Below are 20,822 nucleotides of genomic sequence, written 5' to 3' on the forward strand. Positions count from 1 at the left end.
AGGTATAGACTCTAGTGAAGATGCTTATACAAAAAGGTCTCTTCAAGCTGTGGAGGTCTGGTATTTTCCCAGAGAGCTGATGCTTCTTGTATCATCAAAAAAAAAAGTAGTTCTGTTGTCTGATTAAGCTCAGCCTTGTAATCTTCCTCTTTGTCCTGCCACTTGGATTTTCAGCCTTTAAACAACACTGAGAACTGAGATAATTGACTCAATTCAAAGGGTCAAAAAGAGCAAGTTGCAGTAAATGCATTGCTTTTTATATTCATCAGGAAGAGCTTTGTGTTCCACAGTACAGGTAGTGGTATCGGAGTTCAAATCAGGGTACAGGCACATCTTCTGTGAAGTTATTTGTTGGATTTTCATGGAGGTAAGAGCAGTTGTGTCTTGGTCTTTTCAGAGAAGCCAAAAAATAGAGGTAGCAAAGAAAGCATTCAGTGAAACTTGGCTATTGAAAATAATTATTCAGATGAGTGAACCTTACTAGCATTTGCCTCAGCCTATTGTGAACTTACAGCGGTCTAGCTTGTCCTCTGAACATGCATGTAATCTCCACAAATAGTAGCAAAAGCAACCACAGTTGCCTAGGAGTTCAGAAACCCTTATTCCACGTGCACAGTCTCTTCTCCTGGAAAGACTTTATCCAGGTGTTTGTGCATTAAAAGTTTTTCTCTTACGTTGTCTTTGTGACACGGTTGATTAGATGAACAGTTAGTTCCACAGTTAATGTGCAGATGAACTGTGTATCTGCTTGTATGGGAGCTGACCATTGGGCTACTGTAGAATTCTTCCTTTGAATGGCTTTTTTTTTCCCCATTTGGAGGGGAAATATATGATTAAAGTACATTATATTAGGAGTGAAAATCAATGTTAAAAAGTGATCTCTTGCAAAAGTAGAGAACACTGTACTCTCAATTCGGGACAGCAAAAGTAATCAGGGAGTGAACTGACAACAGAGACTGGGGGATAACTTTGGGGTAGAGCCCAAGTATGTACACCTAGCAGAGCACGAAGATATGGGTTGATTGGAAAGCACTTGTTCTTGTGTGTATCACAGCTGAAGAGGAATGATAAAGAGTACATGCAGTTACTTTGCAGCTGAGACATGCTTACCAATGCTAAAGGCACCCTGAATCATAAAAAGGAATTTCTCTCTTACATTAAACAAGAATCGTTGCCATTAAGTGTAATTACTTGTAAAGAATTTACCAGGAGTTGGCTTTATTAAGTGTTACAGTTAAGTCGAAGATGCTGTGATTATCTTGATAGTTTTTGGGGTTTTTTAAGGGCTCTTAGGGTCAGGGTGAATTCATGAAGAATAGAGGCTTGCTATAAAGAATGGAGATACAGAGTAAGACAGATCCATTGTGGAGGAACAGCTCTGTTCAGAAAATCCGAGTCTAATGTCATAAACTGACTTGCAGCCACTGTTTGAAGCAGGAAACTGTAAACTATTTTATTGCAGGGAAATACTAGAACAGCATCCTCTTCATTTCTCTTTCCATGATGGGAAAGTTCTGAAGCTCTGTCCTGTGAGAAGTGAACAGACCTGGGCACTGAACATAAAACGAGGCATTCTCAGTGTTCTGCAGACGTCACAAGTATCCACTGCTAGTGCGGTCGTTGAAGAGGTGAGACCGTTGGTAGAGTCATGCTCTAGGGTGGCTGTTAGCCCTTGCGCCTGTTAAGTCTATTCCCTTTTTAAATAGCTAAAGGTTTTTGCCATGTGTTGACTGGTCAGCAGCCAGTGGTAGTTATCTGATTGCTTTCTGTAGTGAATGTTATGAAATTATCTATAATTTGCGTTCTTGTTGAGGGTTGGAATCCACTATCTTGTTATCTGAGGAAAAGCTGTGTATTGCAGAGTTCTCTGAGGAGTTGTAACACCAGGGCTTGTGCTTTACCTGTTCTCTGGGGAAAATACAATATTCATTATTCATGATCATTCATCATGACTTTTTTCATTAACTTCAGGAGGCTTTAAGATCTGGCTTCTCAGAGCTCTGCAATTTGTTTTTTGAATACTTAAGCTCAAGTTCTGCTGTGTTACACTGAAATAATAGTCCAGAGTATCCCTCTGTTGCCCATGTTTTTGCATGAGTGCAGCTGAGATACCTCAATGGCTGCACTCCTTCTGTTGTTAAGAGCAGTCTCTAGATTGGCCTTCAGCACGATGTGCACTACCTCATTCTCATGCTATTTCTACATATCACTGCTTAAATAGACATTCTGCAGTAAGGCTTGGGACACCTATATGTAATTACATTTCTTCTGAGTAGAAATGCTCTTCTGAATTAATGCTTCCCTGGAAACCCACAAAATCTTAAATGAAAAAGCATACATCTGTAAATGACCTGATTCAGAATAACACAGTGAAGTTAAACAAATCAACAAACCCTGGCTATTATAAAGTTTGACCAAGGTCTTTAAAATGATATGCCTTTCCATGGCTTTTGTGGTGAAGCCACAAGGGAGAATTTAGGTCTTGGTTGCATTGTTATTACAACAAAGCAATTATTAAAATTAATTGTAATAGCCCATCACACCTGCTTGTACTGTGTGTGTGCATGTGTGATTCAACACTGTACCTTTCTTACTAGGTGGATGTTCTGGGAATATGCCCAACCAGCTATCAGCGAAAAGGTCCTATTCTTGTCAAGACAAGGGACTTAAACCTCTGCTCTCATCGGTATTCTGGTTTTACTTCTGTGCAGTCTGTTGCACTTCCTCATATGTCGGTAAGTGTTGGGGAATGACACTGACTCTTCCACAGGGCCTTTTAATTTCTTTAAGAGTCTTAAGTAACCAGGTTTGCAGTTTACGTCAGGTACTTCTGCTAGTGGGAACATTTTTCATAATGTAAATGAAAACATTTTTGAATAGTCATTTATGCTCAATTATATTTGTGAGTGTCCACCCAAACTTGAATCCTTAGCAAAGAAATGATGAATATTATTGTCCCTGTAATGCCTGTTATTCACAGAATTTGTTTTTAATGCAAATTTGCGTTGTAGTTGATGAGCACTGTAGTATAAATGCCAGAGGTTGTTAGGCGCCTGGATTAAACTCAGTGGTAAACTGAAAGTAGAGATGTGGATAGGAAAAATACATTGTGCAAAGAAAGTCGTTATTTGCAGAAAACTTTGGAAAGATAGAAGCTTTTCTAAAAGCCAGACTTAAAGCTTTCCACTGTTCATAGTAAACACAGTCAATGTTTTTATCTTGCGCTGTTTTTATTAGGTGAATATTACTTGTTTCTTGTATGGTACTAGCTAGTCATAATTTACCAGCCTTTTGCTTTTCTCAACTCTGCTGACCAAAAAGATCTGCTTAACGCTGATGCTTTGTGAGCTGAAATGAATTGAGACCATTTGACACTGAAAGTTAGTAGCAGTTGCATTTCAGTGATGGAAAAATTAGACTGAAAATAAAGAGCATATTAACCTCCACAGGCTGGGGGCTGTCAAAGGTTACAAGCTGGGGGCTCCAAAGGCTACAAGAGACTTCACACTGTATCACAGAACTGGAATCCTCCATGAAGTTGGGAGAGAAAGGATTGGGCAGGCTGACATAGGTCATCAAGACTTTACCTGAAGTATCTGTTCTTCTCAGTCTGAGCAGCAGATCCTGTCCTCCAAACTGGAATGTGTTCAGAGCATTAAGGATGGAGTCCTGGCGGAGGCCAAATGTACTGAGTCCAACCTTGTTACACCGTTCTCTCAGAAGGGCAGCGGGGCAAAGACACAGGCACAGTCTTCGCTGAAACTCTTTCAAGTGGAAACAGAGACACTGTACAAAAAAGGTAACATGATGTTTCTGCTAAAATAAAGTAAATTTATTTCCTAGAAAAATCTTGGGACTGGATCTTGCCTGTGAGAACTCTTTGCACCTGATATTTCCTTTCATGCATTAAACTATGTGAAAGTGGATGTTTTTACAGGATGGGCTACTGAGAGCTGTCCCTTTTGTGGGAGTTGGGGCCTGCTATAACTGCAAGCTGGGTGGGTCTCCAAAAGTGATAGATTTCCTTAATGGCCAACCCTTTTTTTACCTAGCCTCCTTGTACGCAGAGCATCAGCCTTCCTGTGTCTGTGATCAGCTCCTAGTTTGTGTACAAATGGAGCCTAAATAATTGCAAGTCCTAATGGAACTAAGGACATGCCATGTCTGAGAACTGTTTCAATTTTTGCTCCTTCTTTGCTCTGTGTGCTTCTCCTTAGGAGAATGATTTTACTGAAGTCAATGGGAGGCTTGCCTGAGGAAAGATTTTAAAGTTGAGCTCTAAACGTTGAGAAACATTTTGGATTTTTTTTTTTTGTCTACTTCTAAATGGTTTGGTTTTTTTTTTAAAAGGAAAATCCAAATTTCCAGGACACTTCTTGTTTATAGTTATGCCGACATAGGATGACAAGATTCTTCCTCAGGAAGAGGTTAAGAGCCAAGCCATTTATTTTTCTTGGCAGTTAGGTGTCCTGTTGAGTTTTTGGGAGGAGCAAGTGATTAGATAAAATTGGAAAGGGCAATGAATGTAAAGTAGCAGGGCCGTTGTAAGAGGCATATTGATGGAAGGTGGGACTTTTTTCATGCATATCTTCTTTGTCTTGTTTCTCTGACTCTTTCTTTCGGGTCACACTTGTCTTCAGGCCTTTATTCTGTTGTATTATTAAATTCAACCTGACTGCAGGCATTCATATTCATGCCTTGGCTTTACTGAGACTAGAGAGATTCTTACATGTAGAAGTAAAGGACGAGAGAGAAACTTTCCCCTAGCATTTAGGGTTAACCATAGCAAATGGCCAGCAACCACCAGATATCTGATTTTTCCTTATGTTTTTCCAGTGGACTCTGAGGATCTGTATGTGACGAGCATGCTCTATGAAAGGGAACAAACCAAGAGGGAAGTCAATGGAGGGGAGGTGACTGAACTAGTGTGGAAGCTTTGCTTAGCACACAGCGCAAGTTTTGAGGTAAGCGTTTACACATAACCTCCATTTCCTTTTAAGGCCCTTTGTGGTCTGAGAGTTCCTCTACACAGATAAGAGGTGACTAGGAGAGCAGCAATTTCGAAGTACTGAAGCCTTCTATTGTTTTGGGAATTTTTTAATGTGCAATTATAGAAAAATAAAATGCTTTAAAGTATCATTTTCCTGTATAAACAATAAATCAAACTGAAAAGAAGAGTCAAAACATCATATGGCCCCTGAATATTGGGCAAAAGCAATATTGAACTGTGTTTTAAGTTAACCAGAAAGAAAATGTTCCAGATTTTTGTTTTGCTGTGGAAAAAACAAACAAAAAAAGTGTCTGGTTTGGGTTATCACTGACAATTTTGATGCTTAATTGTAAAAACCCTTTTCTACAGCTTTAGTGTGGGATACTGCCCCAGTAGTGATGCTGTTTCCATGTTTATTGGAGTTCTGTGGTACTTCTCCTGTTGCCTCATCCCCTCAAAACAGTTTGCACATGAAACTCTTGCCTCTGGATTTTGGCTGGTTGGTTCCATGTAGTTCTGATGAATTATAGTAATAACCATCATGTTTTCTGGGGATGCTGCTTGGGTCCAGAGGGAATCTCTTCTCACCTAACACATTTTCATTGGTGAATGCTGCTGAGATAGGGTAGAATATTCTGGTCATGTGAAACATGCGGTGGCTTAATTTTTTTCTATTATGACCATCATTCTAGATGAGGATCTGCCTGTCATCTTAGCTCGCTCAGGTCTTGTAATTTTTGTTGATACTGGCAGCAGCTGGATCAGTTAGTATTTGTCACTGTCTTTGAAATGAAGATCCCTGTCTTCTGTGAAACTCAGACATTATCAAGGACACCTGTTATATACAATACAGAAGGATCAACAGATGATGGCACTTAATCATTTCTGACCTGAGATGAACTGAGGGCAATGATCTAAAAGAGGGGGCACTTCATATCCCATTATGCTTCAGATGGAGTGGTTCTTGCTAGTAATGAAGTTCTATATAGAACAATGTGAAAAAAAGGTAAATTTGAAAGCAGAAGAACACGCTTCTTCTTTAAGTCATTCATGGTCAGAATATTACTAGAAAACAAGTATGGTCTAATGGTGAAAGCGCTGAACTGGGCCTTGGTGCCTGCCTGAATTTGCCACTGACGAGTTTAGTCAGTTCATTCCTGATATATTGCCTGTCCTCTGATGTTCTTGTCTGGTTAGGTTGCTTGTACTTTGGAGCAAGGTTATTTCTTGTGCAATGGGGCTGTGATCTCTCCTGTAAATGCATGTAGGTACAAGTGACACTAACAAGAAGCTTCAGACCTAGCCTAGGACAAGGCACTTCACCTTCTTTGTCTAGGTTAAGTCCCATGTCAAAGAAAAAAGCTCTGCCTGTCTCTTGCCTTGGGGGATACAGATACTGGGAGATGGAGTACAGGCTTTATGGGGGCTGGAGAAGAGTGCACTGCTGGATTACAGCTCTGCAGGCCAGTGGTGCCTCTTTAGGAATTAATATACTGTGTATATTCACCTTTCTCTTAGCTTTAGCTGTGATTAATGACCAAAAATAGGTGTTTGTGTAACGTCACATGAGACTTAAGGTAAAGACATAGGCTGGAGAAGGATCACAGTCATGGTATGAAACAGGCAACTTCAGTCAGGTATGATAAATTACAACCATAGCAGTTACTCCCAACCTATTAAATGGTGATCAGAGTCTGACCTGGTATCACAGCCTGACAAAGACCTCAGCACAGGGCTGAGGAGAAGGCAGCAAGTGGCCTTTCTGGGTGGGGGTATATGGGATAGGTGTCTCTCTTTGAGTTATAAGCAATTCTGCCATCTTTTTTAGCTGCATGCTAGGGAGATTGGGGCTATGGAGAGGTAACAGAGCCATAAACATAATGGTTCTTGCTAATGTAGAATAAAAGCAGCCTCTTTGGGTACGATAATACTTAATTCTATGTGGCTGTCATTGTAACAGCAGTATGTAATGGCATTTAGGAACAGAGTAGAGGATCTAAATACTGCTTGGAAAATGTTGAAAAAAGAAATTACTGCAGTGGACCTGAGAAACTTTCTCTAAATCCTATCTTCTTTTGAACACCCATAATTCAGTGTCTTTGAAAGAATGGTAGACGATTTTTCCCAGTAACAGTGGGATGTCACTTCTGTCTCCAAAGAGGCCCACTGGCTTCATGTGTGGGAAATTTGTTTTGTAAATTACTAAGATTAGCACAAGTGGCTGCTGTCTGTGCCACTGCCTAAAAAAAGAGGTGAATTATTCATCATATGCCTGTCGCAGCACAGGGTTTGATTGGTTGTCAGCTATTTTCACTGTTTCAGGGTGTTCCTTCTGTGTGACAAGACTTTTCAAAGGGGTTGTTTATTATCCCTCATTCCAACTGATAAAATGTCCTTTGGGCTAGGAAAGAAGTTATGGGAATGCCCACAGCGTTTCTTGGGAGACAGCTCCGCTGTTAAGCATGTATAGCTTGTTTGTCCCCTTATTGTTTGACTCTGAATGAGGCGAGATTATGCATTTCTTTCAGGACACAAACCCAAGAATAAATGGAAGGGAAAATCCCCAACTCCAGGGAAAACAGTGAAGGGTTGAGAAAATGGGGGTGGAGACTGTGTCACTTCCAAGGAAGCAAAGTTGTTGTTTAATTTTTTAATGCTATTATGAGACAAGATTGAATTTCAATGGGGATGTAGATTAGCTAATGGACCATTAAGTGAACAAGCTGCATACTGACAAAGAATGGTCAAAGGGATGGGGAGAAGGGACTCTCACTTGAGAGAGGCTTGAAGGAAGCCTGTCACACAGCTTCTCCTGGGGGCTGCATTTACATTTGGCTGTCTGGATTTTGTAGCTCTAGTGAATGTGGCTGTGTATGCATTAAGCAGCATGGGCAAGAGTATGCCAGATTCACTCTGCCCAACTCCTGTACCCCAGTCTGACCCAAAAGAGTTTACCTTTAGGGCATGGTCTCACCATTGTGAGACCTGTCTCACTGACCAGGCACAATTACATCCTTCCTGAAATCGAGGCTGAAGTAAGGTTAACTGGCAAGGTAAGAAACCAACTAAGAAAGAACTGATGAGGATCAGAAGGAAGGGAAGTTATGCCATGGCAGGGAGAGAATAACCATAGCTGTTCAACCAGCAGACTTCAGGGAGAAGAGTGTGTCACCTCCATCTGATTTCATGCTTGGTCTTCAATGCAAGGAAATAACTTGTTCTTTAACATGTGTATAGTTGAAAAAAGAAATCAGACAGCTGAAAACCGGAAGTGTGGAGAAGAGACAGCTATGTAATTCCAAAGAGATACACTAAATTTACTGGAGAGAAGACCTCACGCTTTCATTGAGAACATAAATTAGTAGGCAAAACCAAAGATGTTCACTGAACACATTTTCAAAGCAACCTCCCTTGTGATTGTGTGGGCTTATACTTGGCAGCAAATAAGGTGTCAAGCTTTCAAAGGGTGTTTGTATATATCATAAATAGAAACACTTTTATTGGGAAACATTTTACTACTTTACCTTCCAATTTAAACTATACCATGTTTATGCTTTCAGAGGATTTTTTTTTTTTTTAAGTAGAGCTACAGGAAGTCTACAGATAGAAGGAAAAGCAAGCTTCTATGTAGAATAAAAGCCAGGCTTCCTTATGTTTCATTTAGGGGTGGGAACAGGAGCCAAATTTGCATGTAGTTTGTTATGATACTACAAATAAAGGAATTTACAGTGAGGTGGTTGTTTATCTGACAGCTCTATTTCAATGCAACCTACCTTAAAAAATAAAAACAGCCCACCTGACCAGACAGTTCTTTCTGAAGCTTTATTATTAGGAAGTAAAAATAGCTGTTTCTCTGCGAAAATTTGCACGGAGTTAATAGATGGGAGCTTGTCTAGTCAGCAGGTGTGAAGCAGAATGAAGTCAGTCTGCAGTCTAAAATTATATCACCTGGAAATACATCAGTCTGGAAATTTTCTCTTGGACTGTGCTGGGGCCTGCAGCTGATGAGCCACCTGAGCTCAGCAGCAGCTCACACCCAGCTCCTTGTGATGACATCTGTGAGGCTCCCCAGCTCCCTGATCATGCTGTCCATAGTGTATTTGCATGTGTAAAAATGCACGTAAGGCCTGTGTTTTACAAAGGCTTTTGAAGAACTTCATTAAATACAGTTCTCTGAATATTTTATAGACCATGAAATGTAATCTGTTTCACTAGCTCCGTAGTCTTCAGGGTTTGGTAATTTCTGTTTAAAGTAGACCTTAAAGGTAATGATGGAATGGAATAGAATGGAATGGAATACATGTGGATCTAACTGAATTTTATCTATGGAGTTATAAATGTTACCGGAATTAATACCTAGGTAGGGCTTCATGTACAAGAATAAATTTCAATTTAATGAAATTAATATATTATTGCTAAAAAGAAAGGAAGTCCCAAAAGAACAAAACCATAAACAATGTTTGTATTGGATCTGAAAAATTATTCCCTCAGCCTATCAAACAACATGGTAAGAAATTACTCCATCTTCTTACTGAAAGACAGCTTCTTTTTACTGAAAATGTCTTGGCAGTCTTAAATTAAAATCAAATGCTGGCACTGGGTTATTCCCATTTTTCATTGCTTTTGGAAGCAGCTCCTGGAAGGAAGGTCAGGAAGTCAAAGTAGGTCTCTCCCCAGATCTTTGGAAATGTCACTTAGTGGAATTAGACTTTGTTTGTATGATTTTTACATGAAGAAAAATGTTTTCTTTGGAACCAGAGCAGCAGTCCTATGTCTAAGCCTTTCACGTCTGAAGTGAATAAAGAACTGAAGTGAATCTGTATGACATGGACCATGATTAAAACTGGTACATTATAAAGTTAGGTTAAAATGAACATAAAAGCTACTGTATTTAACATTCTGCTAATTTTCCAAGTAATGAGACCTATCTCCCTTCTTGAACTTTGGATCAGGTTGCAGAGGAACACATCTACATGCTATTTAGCCTTTAAAATACCATTTTCCAAAAGCTTCTACTGAGGCCAAAATAACAATGTGATGAATAGTGTATGTGCAAATGAAAATAATCTGAAAAAAGGAGAAAATATCCTCCTTTCTCAGCAGGGGACAGACTAGGTAGGTAATACAGAGCCTGGTCTGAGTCAGGATGACACTGAAAGATTTGTACTGCTTAAAAATAGAACGGCTTCTGTCTTCTTGCTAATGCGTTCAGTTCAATTTAATATTTGATTAATTTGATTTCCAGCATCACATTTTAGAAAATAAAAATTATTGCTGGTAATATAATACACATCCAAAAGTACCTCGAGACAGTAGTTCCTGAAAAATATTTGTTTCAGCTAATAGGAAACGGATATTGCCATATAAGTTAAGTGGGGGGTGGGACTGGTGGGGTGGTTTTTTAATGTAAAGTCTAGTACAGGTAGCTACTTCACTTAACAGAGAAGCATGGGTCAGCTCTGAATTGCTCTTAATTTCTTTCAGCCATGCACATGCAAATAAATTATGAAACAGAACTATTCAGCTTCAACTGTACAGCTTGATTGAAATCTTAGGGGTTTTTTTAATGAAGTAACCCTAAAGTAGGTTTTTCCATTTTGCCCACAAGAGCAAGGGGCAGCTTGTGAATGAAGGGCTAGAATTTCTTTACACTGAAACCTGTGTGTGATAATGTACTGCAGGTAAAATAGCTGCTGTATGTTGTAGCAATTCAGCTTCGCCAGGGAGAACAGCTCTTCTTCTACTACAGTCTGATGCCCCAAACCCAAGTGTTTAAGAGGCATTTGGACAATGCCCTTAGTAACATGCTTTAACTTTTGGTCAGCCCTGAATTGGTCAGGCAGTTGGACTAGATAATTGTTGTTGGTCCCTTCCAACTGAAATAGTCTATTCTATTCAGTTTTAACTAATCCTGTGCTGCCTGCAGAGGTAAGAGCAGTTATGCTTGGGCTTTTCCCCAGTAAGATGGGATATTTTCACACAGCACCAGAGGTACTCCAGCAAAACTTTTAAGCATTGTCCAAACCTCAGTTAAATGATCTTTCTTATAAACAAGACTAATAAAGTTAGTTTGACTATTGTTTCATTTTGTGTTGAGGCTGTGTCAGCAGTTCTGGTCATAAATCAGGATCTTGCTGTACAAACTCAGAGAATATTATGGCCTTCTCTTCTGGATTGTAACCACAGTGCTGCATTTTGGTTTATTGTTCGTTTGTATGCTAGTGGTGTGCATAGTGGTCACTGTGCACTGTTGCTTGAGGGACTGCCTGACATCCTAAGTGAAAGCCCTTCTCTCCTTATATGTTTGCAGCCTAAAGAGAAAAGCAAGGGAGGAAAGGAAGATAGGGGCACAGGGAAGAGAGGAGGTTTTCCTCTTAGATTACGTTGTAAATCAACAGCAATGCTGGTATAACCCAAAGTCTCTTCTTGTGCTCTGTTCTCTAAAGCTGGTTTCTGCGCAGGTGTAATATTACATTTGTTGTTGTGCTCTCTTACAGACTGCAGACCTTTTCATGAGTCTTGTGTTTGAGCTTCGACATCTTTCTCTTGAGGCCTTAAAAGCGCTATGGCAAAGATCTTCATTTAAATGCAGAGACAACTGGTAAGGCCCCTTTAGGAATTGCATTTAAAAATATATACATAGGAAAGAAATGTGTTTTAAATATTTAAAATAGATTAATGTCTTAAATCCATGCCCAAATGTTGGATTTAAATTTGTAGCACTGTAAAGGAAGAAAGTGTATTGCAGATCTTCTTTATGTGACAGAAGGATGATATTCTCTCCTTACTGAATGAACATTGTGTACAAAATAGACTTTCCTGTCCCATGCCTATTCCCACAGACTGACTTCCCGTTTCAGGAACAATGTGAGCAGGAAACTTGAGTCATGGCTTCGATGGAAATCAGTGCTGCTGGTTTTAAGTGTCTGCTGCCGTTTGTTATGAAAAAACTTACCTGGATCTGTACCTTCAGTGCCCTTAGTACTTATGGGGGAGAGGAGACAAACATTAGGCTGGGATTATGGATGTGGTGGAGCCACATCTTTCAGTAGCAGTCTGATCTCAGGATGGTTTATGCCGAGCATTGAGCTGCAGCTTTAAAGATCAAGGCTCCCACTCCTCTGCAGTCAGGAATCGTTCTGATCCAACAGTTTGAGACTTTCAGAAAATACTAATCCAGTATTATTAAAATCAGTATATGTTTTTTTTCCCTCCAAAATCAATATTCTGAAAAGTGTAAACAAAGAAACAAGTTTTTTTACTTGATTTCAGTACAAAATGTCATCAGCCTGTTTGAAATTCATCTAATGTCAGGTTTTATGTTTGTGACAGTATTTTAAACTTTACTTCATGCAAAAGGGGCAAATTTTGTTTTGGCTTAGGTTTATTCTCACCTTTTGACAAATAGTCATGTTAATATTCTTAAATATTAGAAAGTAATCTAAACTACTCTGCCTCTTTCTGTATTAACTTTAGACTAATTTTACTCAGGACAAAGTCATTAACTCTAGGAGCTAAAAAGAATCCCATGCAGACTACTCTCTTACTCTGATGCAAGTGCTTTTGCCCTGTTGAGTTTAACTGCTTCCTAGTTAATGCAAAAGTGTCCATCCACCAGTATAGGAGATAGGTACAGAATATTTACAGAGGGACTCTTAAGAGCTGAAATGTGTATTGTCTGTCATGCTGGTGTAACCTTTCCACTTAGATAAGGTCTAAAAAAAGCACAGGAAGTAAAAGCTAGTCAATTCAGTTTAATATTTTCATTTGTTATTGGTGAAGTGAAAGAGAAAAAACACCTTAATAAAAAATCAGTGCTTTAAGGTACCTCAGTCTTTAGGAGTCAAACCTGGGATATGTTTTGGCTTCATTTTCAGAGAAAGCAACTGAATATTTTCTTAAAAGCCTGGTTACACACAGTTCTTGAAACACCCATACACTTCATCACATCTTGGCTGAGGCATATTTCCGTAAGGTCACTAAACCAAAGGATAATATTGATTTCTATGGAATCTGGCATTTGCTAAGTCGGTGGACTTTTATTTACTTTGAAAGAAGCCCAGCTTCAATGTGGTTGTTATTTGATTCTTGAGTATTCTGGTCATTTTAGATTTGCTGTACTTTTTTCTTGTGTTACAGGCAGCCTCTAATAGATGCTCTTCCGTCTTGTGCTACAGAGGCATGTGTTGTCCTAATGAAAGAAATTATAGCTTCCGGAGAAGTCGAGGAAGACAAAGTGGAATATTTCTTCTGGTCATTTTCATTCATTCCTAAACCCACCTTGGGCATGATTGAATCTCTTGCTGTGAGCAGATGTTGTTTTTTCTTTTTTAATTTATCATCAATCTAGCTGGCTCATAATTTTTGTGTTTTACAGCAATAGTCTTTTCCACAGATTTATACAAAACTCTATCTGTCCAAGTAATTTTGGTGATGAAATTACTGGCTATTTTAATCTTGATTCCAAAAGAGGATGCAGTCATGTTTGGTCACTGGAGCTTAATTTGCATTCATAGCCTAGAGACTTTAAAAAAAAAAAAAAAGGAGAAAAAAAAATACAAACTACCCTGTGGACTCCAGAGACTGGTTTGAGCTAATTAGTTTTGAGGTTCAAGGTCAGGTCAGTGTGAGGAGAATTATGCTATTGCAGCTACCCCTTGGTGTGGATAGCTTTTTTCTCCAGTTTGGTCCATTACAAGCTTTGTATTTAGCACCTGGAAACATTTCAATCCTTTGTATATGCAGCACTATTGCAGCTTTTGATATTTTTCCTTAACTAAGTTAATTGTATGCAGAGTAATACCGGCTCCATTTTATAGTATATTTTTCCTTTAAAGATCTGTTGTTCTGCTGGGTTTATACAGTGTAATTTGTCATGCTCTTAGAGTCTGAAGCTGGATTTGCTATGTTTTTTTGTGAAGCTGCAGTGTTCCAGGTGGTAAAATCATAGATAGTCTTGTAGTTTAAATAAGCCATTAAGAATATATTTTTAATGAAGTAAAATATTATGCCTGCTTGGCTTGTGTGCTAATGAACCAGTAATCAGCCATGGAGAATCTTGCGGAGTATATCACAACCTGCTGTTCCCAATCAGACAGGTTCCGACCAGGATTACAAAAAACAGCTCTCGGTGTTACCAGGCTTTCCACAGCATCTGTGTGAAATAATTCATCTTGAGTTCGTTTGGGCTTTGCAAACATTGGTTGAAGTGGTGGGATTTTCAACAGTAACAGGCCTGCTTCAGAGGATATAGAAATTTGGAATTTGCAGGTTTATGGGACAGAAAAACTTATTTTCATTATAAAAATGGTAAACTGCTTGTGACTTACTGAGCTGTCACTGCTTTTTGCTAAGTATTGAGGTGGGACTTAGAGAAACTGTGTACTGGTAAGGATTTTACTATTTTGAGGCTCCTGGAAAATAGTTTAGATTTGTTTTCACACTCATTCCTAAGCACACAGAGCATGATTTCTTGTGAAAAGAACTGAGGTCTGTATCATGTTGACACTAATTTAACCTGTATGTTTACATGTGAAGGTGGAAGAATTTTCCACTATATCTCTGCAAGGTTGTCCTTTTTTGTTTGTTTGTTTAAATCCTTTAAGGGCTGTTTGAAAACATGCATTGTTGAGATTGAATTTTAGTGTGTAAACATTTTGATACATTTATTTTTTATTGTGTGTTACAGTAATAATGAGAATGACTCTTCTGAAACACCCTCTTCTTATTGTGCTTGTTTACAGCCTTTGCTGAAGTCACCAGGAGCAAGCCAGAGCTGCTTCTTAGGAGTAACTGCTCTCTTACATAGGTTTTGTTCAGCTTACAACTCCTGTGATGATGTACCTGCTGTGCAGAGTGTGATGAGGACTCTTGGGAAATTTTTGGGAGTAAGCTGTACTGTGCAAGATTCAGAAGGACTCAGCCAGGTATCAATCATATAGAAGCATATGATATAATGCTTTACTTTTCTATTCCCTTTATGATCTAGATCTTGTTTGATGAAAATGGCATTCAGTGGATTTCCAGATAGCCATGAATACAAGCTTTGTAAATTAATATTCTTTGGTAGGATGGGCAGATAAAATTTTGTAATCCAACAAGTACAACCTATCAGCATGGGTGTTCTTGTGTATTTAAATATGGAAAAGTCTTGGGTCTTCGGATGAAGCAAACTTCATAACTTGGGGTATGGAAGAACACCTATCACTCCCCTGTAAAATGACATATTGATGAAAGTTTCCTATTCCTTTGTTGACTCAAATTTATCTACAGTTAGTGTTAGCTGTGTTATTGCTGGCTAACAAGTTCTGCTGAGTCACAGTGTTACTGGCTGTAAGTCACTTATGATACTGGGAGACTAACAGGAGAGGAAAGTTGTTCTTAGTTGCTGTGTGTGATCTTGAGTTAGGAGTAATTCCTGTCACAGTTCTGGGGTTTTTTATCTTTAATTGACATTTGCTGCCGAAGAAATATCTTTATGTCTTCTGTTTGATGATCTACTTAAACAATCGGTTCTTCCTTCTCATGCTTAGAAAATGGAGATACTGGTGACAGTGTGTCAGGTAGCAGTAAGAGCCCAAGAGCTAAGTTTATCTCATGTATTTGTGTCTGTTTAATTTTCCAGTATGCAAGCTAAACACATGGGATTTGTATTTTTCTTCATACAGTGTGAGCAGTCTGTTCACTTTTAATTCTTACCCCACTTATTGAAGGAATAACTTAAAAAACCCAGATTTTATGTATTGGGAGCCTTGAACAAAATTTTGATTAAAAAAACCAAAAGAGATTCCATTGCTGAACCTTTTTGTCTTCTATTAGCCATAGAATTGTAATTGCTGTTTATGTTTGCAATGTCTTACTATGTGCTGTATGAAATTACCTAGTTCATTTTGGTAGAATTGGGATTTTACATGGTTTGGGGATACATTACTCTCATCAGAAAAAAGTGGAATACATGATGTATCTTTTAAAGTCTATGCTCTCCATCAGAAAGAGGCATCACTGCACTGGTGAGCGGTCTCATGTCTCTCAGAGGTGCCTCACTGGTCTCTACTGAGCTCTTAGAAGTATTTAAAAAAATCAAACCAGCCATTTAAGTTCCCAAAGATGGATGTGGGGTGGGATTTTTCAAGAGAAGCTTTGATTTCAGTGTTGCTAATTGATTGTCAGATGGTCACCTGAGCATCTGCTCTCTCCCTGCTTCCTCTTACATCCTTTGCTGCCAGCTGGGCAAGGGGAGTGCGAGTGCCATATGGGTAGTTCCAAGCTAGGATTGTGCTGCTGGACTGGATGACTATACATGCCAATTTGCTAGCAGTTGACCAAATGAAGCAAATGTCTATTCAGTTTATATTGCATTCTTTCTCTGTGGGGAAGGGCACTAATTTCTTGGCTCTACTGTGGTGGGTGAACCCCGGTAGGCAGCTAAGCACCACACAGCCACTCGCTTACTCCCCCTGCAGTGGGCTGGGGGAGAGAATTGGAAGGGCAAAACCAAGCAAACTCATTGGTCGAGATAAAGACTGTTTAGTAAGTGAAGGGAAAAAAAACCCACAAAGCCCAAAACCCACAAAAAACCTCCAAAAAGTGATGCAAAAGCAATTGGCTCACCACCAGTAGACTGATGCCCACCCGGTTCCTGAGCAGCACCTTGGAACCACCCCCTCTTCCTCCACACACAGAGTTTTATTGCTGAGAATGATGCCATATGGTTTGGAATATTTCTTTGGTAAGTTCAGGTCAACAGTCCTGGCTGTGTCCCCTCTTAGCCTCTTACCCACGCCCAGCCTACTCGCTGGGCAGATGGAGTAAGAAACAGAGAAGGCCTTGACGCTGTGCAAGCACTGCTCAGCAATAGCTAAAACTTTGTGTTATCAACAGTGTTTTGGTCACAGATCTAAAACACAGCACCATACAGGCTGCTGTGAAGAAAATTAGCTCCATCCCAGCCAAAATCAGTACACCCACCCCATTGCCTGTTTTCATGAGAACTTTGCTTTTTTTAACCCTTTTTGTTTTCCAACAAATTTGATTAAAATTAGCCAAGAGATTAGTAAATGGGGGAATGGGGAACTGATGAAGAAGGGCATGGTGAGGAAGACTGCCCAAGCCCCACTGGCTTCTTGAAAACTGTTCTGTAACGTACCGCTGAAACACAGTTGTCTGATGAATGAAGAGCAGCCTCTTGAAACTCAGCAGCATGTTGCAGCGAGTGAGTGTACAGACATGTGGGAGAGGTATCTTTGTCTATGACAACTTTACTGAATATGCAGAGCAGAGCAGGAGAGACCTCCCACCTGATGTCTCAAGCCAGCAGTGAATGGAGTCTTTGACCCAAACAGTTGTGGAAGGTTTTTGAACATTTTAACTGTGCTGGCTTCAGTTTAGTTTTTTCTAGGGGACTGTCAGTAAAAGGAAAATGAGGCCCCATGTTGCATTGAAGTCCCTGGACTCTAAACTTTAATACAGAGCTTGTCATTAAAAATTCATTGATTGCCAGCAGTAACATGCTTTCTGGGTTCTGAAGTTGCGCAGGTGTATGTTGTGCAAAGGTTTATGTTCTTTATGTTCTTGCTAAACATACAAGTTGTATGTTTAGCAAAGAAAACTGGTAACACTATGGCATCTGTTGACAAATTATTATTTTAAATTGGTTATTGTGTCCAGAACTCCGTGTTGAATCACTAAAAGGTCAAAATGTCTGTGATCAAAGGGGACAAAATATCAAAGTACTTGAAAAACTTTTACTGTATGTCAGATCCATGACTGCTGTTTTTCCATTGCAATGCAGGTTTTTTTTAAATGCTTTTGTATTCTAGCAGGTTGAAGCCAGATTTTACTTAAAAGTGCTACATGGCATTAGAACAGCCGTCCATATGAGTCTTGTCCTCATACTAAAGCCAGAGTATAGCTGGTACAATAGGGGCTGCAGTAAACCCCCCAAATGATCAGCAATCATTGTAAACAGAGAATGTTCACAGAAAATGTTAATGCAGTAAAATTTTATGTACAGCTGACAACATGTGGAGAGCTTTTTATTCTACCTTGCTCTGTATTTACAGATGCAACTGGTGTTAAAAGCCATTGGAAATGCAGGACTGGCAGCAGCTTCGCTAGCTCCTGTTTTGAGCTTGTGTGCTTCCCTGAAAAGTAATCCGATCGAAATTCGTCTAGCTGCTATCCAAGCCTTCAGGCGCATTCCATGTTCTGTCAGGGTAAGTGATTTATTGCCAGCAGGTGACTGATGGCTTCCTGGTGCTGTCCCAGAGTTCTGACTTTCTGGAATAGTTATGAAACATGCAAACAAATAAGGAACAAGTGTAAACGTGTCTTCCAGTAGAGCTCCTCTGCTGTTGGAGAGTTTGGTAGGACCACCCTGCTGAATGCATACCTAACTTTGCTATAGTTGAGGTAACACATCCAGTGACTGAGGTAATGCTTATGACTTCTTAAAACGTTACTTCAGTTGGGTGGCTTATGTCTGTGTGGGTTATGGCTGAAAACCCACAGTACTTAATTTTTCCTATAGTCTGTTCCACTGTATCGTTCTGTGAAATGCTAAGTATTAATGTGAGAACCTTGTTGTAATTGTCATAGTTAGAACATTTTGTTACTGATTTAATAGAAAACACAAAACTTGTTTATCTCAAATAACTTGATACTAAAAAGAATGGCAAAGCCAGGAGTGCTAGCCTGGGCAAAGCTGGCAGTCCTGCTCCAGAAGAACAAGAAATTCCACATGGACTTGCACTTGGAGAAGTATTTTCTATGGCTTTTTAAAATTCAATCGCAGCATGGATTGGCATAATCTGCTGCTTCTGCAGTTATGAAGCTCGGTGTTGCTCCTTAGACCTGTTGAAAGTGTGAAGTCTGTATGTTGTCATACACCCCATCATTGTCTAGCAAATGAACTGCTAAGCTGACACCCTGTGGGTGGACTGGGGGTGTTGAATGCTAGTAGAAATGTTACTAGTATCAGTCACCAATGTCTTAATTCCTGGAAGTTCACCAAACAACTCATATTTGGTGGTACCGGGGAAGTATTGAACAGAATACATTTGTTACAGTCCTACCCTTTGATTGAGACCAGGAGTAATGATCTTAATAGCCTGTTAACAAAAATGTAGCCATTGTTGTCTGTGTATTAGCTGTGGCATATGTGTGAAAAATAATAGAACAACTCTCCCCTGTGCTGGAATAAAAGCATCATTCACAGTACTGCTAGCAAGTGAGGCTCTGTGTTGCAGACAGTCCTGTATAAATTAATCAGTATAGGATTCAGGTCATAATGACAGTTTGTTCTGGAAATTCGTGGATAAGGTAGTATAGAGAATATGTACATACATTTGTATACATGTTGCATGAGTGACTTTGTCAGGTATAAAGCAATGGCTATCTCAGAAAGAAAATCCCACCTGTAACTGAAAGTGCATACATGAGATGTTTTAGGGGAGTAAATATCATAATTGTCTTTTTCTTTTTTTATCTTTTGGTTATCTTTCTCTCTTTTTCTCTTAGAATGCCATATTAATTCAGCTGTATCAAGCAACCAGTGAAGATGTGGAAATAAGGATTGCTGCTTATTATATAGCAATGAAATGTCCACATGAAGAGTTATTTAAACAAGTACAAAAGACTTTGCTGAAAGAAACATCCAGTCAAGGTTAGCCAAGCAACTGGCTAACACATTCTTACACATTCCTAATACGTCAATGTAACATTTACTTTACAGGTGTAATGGTACCAACCTATATAAATTTTTATTTAATTGTAATACTTTGTAGGTTGTTCTAAAAGACTGTTCGTATGATGGCCACATTTTGTATTGGAATTGTGATACTGTTATTTTAGCAATAGTCAGTAAGGAGTGGCTCTTCATAGAATTAGTTCCCTCTACTGGCAACATTTCATTAACTGAATGCTCTTGCAAAAGAGATGCATGGAACATCTTTGATGTTTAGTGCGTTAGAAATACAAATGGATAACTGCAAATTACATTTTGTTAAGTTGAGAAAGAAGTAAGTGGCAGAAAAAAATATTGCAAGCTGCAGGTATAAAGTAAGCTTTTTCTTAATTACCTTTTTAATGCTCCTAAATTCTACATTTACTATTTGTTTACTTGATGTAGTAGAAATACTTATTATAAGGACTTGCTGCCATGGTCTTTCTTTGGTACTGTCCTCCTTTGCAGTTATTTTACATCAGTTTTGATATGGTTTTAATATCAATCACCACTTGTAGAGTCAATCAGCGCCGGTGCAGGCGTGTTCTGCAGTGAAGCGGGGGATCGCAGCGTACAGGGGGATTTCCTGACCTGGGGAAACCCCGGGGGAGCGCAGAGACCCACCAGGAGCTGGCAGCTCTCACAAGAGCGGCTGACGAGGCGTGGGCAGGGACAGGAGTAATGGCGGCCACCCCCCACCCCCGCAAAAGGCAGCCCCAGGCAGCGCTGTGACCAGGGCGGGCAAACAGGGCATGGTGTATCAGCCAGGGCATAGTGTGGCAGTTTGCACGGCAGCTCACGCAGGGAGGGTGCCTCCTCGAAGGAGGGGCATTCCACTGGCCCGGTGGGAGACTTGAAGTACACATAGCGCAGCAACTGGCACCGTTCTGTGACCATCTGCACAGGTCAAGGGCACTCATCCTACCTGACCCTCAAGGCAGAATGGTGGGCACTCATCTGAGAGCTCCAGCTGGGAGGTCTGCACCATCTGGGTAAAGAACTGGCTGGATGGCCGGGCCCAAAGAGTGGTGGTGAATGGAGTTTACTCCAGTTGGTGGCCGGTCACAAGCGGTGTTCCCCAGGGCTCTGTGTTGGGGCCAGTTCTGTTTA

The 20,822-nt window shown here is 39.8% G+C and overlaps 1 protein-coding gene across 1 annotated transcript in view; it reads left to right on the forward strand.

Moving 5' to 3' along the window:
• Positions 1-20,822, forward strand: part of LOC142415850 (uncharacterized) — a 105,553-nt gene that overhangs the window by 3,983 nt on the left and 80,748 nt on the right. The window contains exons 4-12 of the mRNA XM_075514669.1: positions 1,463-1,628; positions 2,598-2,735; positions 3,610-3,799; positions 4,837-4,964; positions 11,488-11,591; positions 13,130-13,295; positions 14,734-14,916; positions 18,052-18,204; positions 19,508-19,652. Coding sequence (XP_075370784.1) covers positions 1,463-1,628; positions 2,598-2,735; positions 3,610-3,799; positions 4,837-4,964; positions 11,488-11,591; positions 13,130-13,295; positions 14,734-14,916; positions 18,052-18,204; positions 19,508-19,652 — 1,373 coding nt within the window. The remainder of the gene's footprint in view (positions 1-1,462; positions 1,629-2,597; positions 2,736-3,609; positions 3,800-4,836; positions 4,965-11,487; positions 11,592-13,129; positions 13,296-14,733; positions 14,917-18,051; positions 18,205-19,507; positions 19,653-20,822) is intronic.

This window comes from Mycteria americana, chromosome 12, assembly GCF_035582795.1.
Source record: "Mycteria americana isolate JAX WOST 10 ecotype Jacksonville Zoo and Gardens chromosome 12, USCA_MyAme_1.0, whole genome shotgun sequence".
Taxonomy (NCBI): domain Eukaryota; kingdom Metazoa; phylum Chordata; class Aves; order Ciconiiformes; family Ciconiidae; genus Mycteria; species Mycteria americana.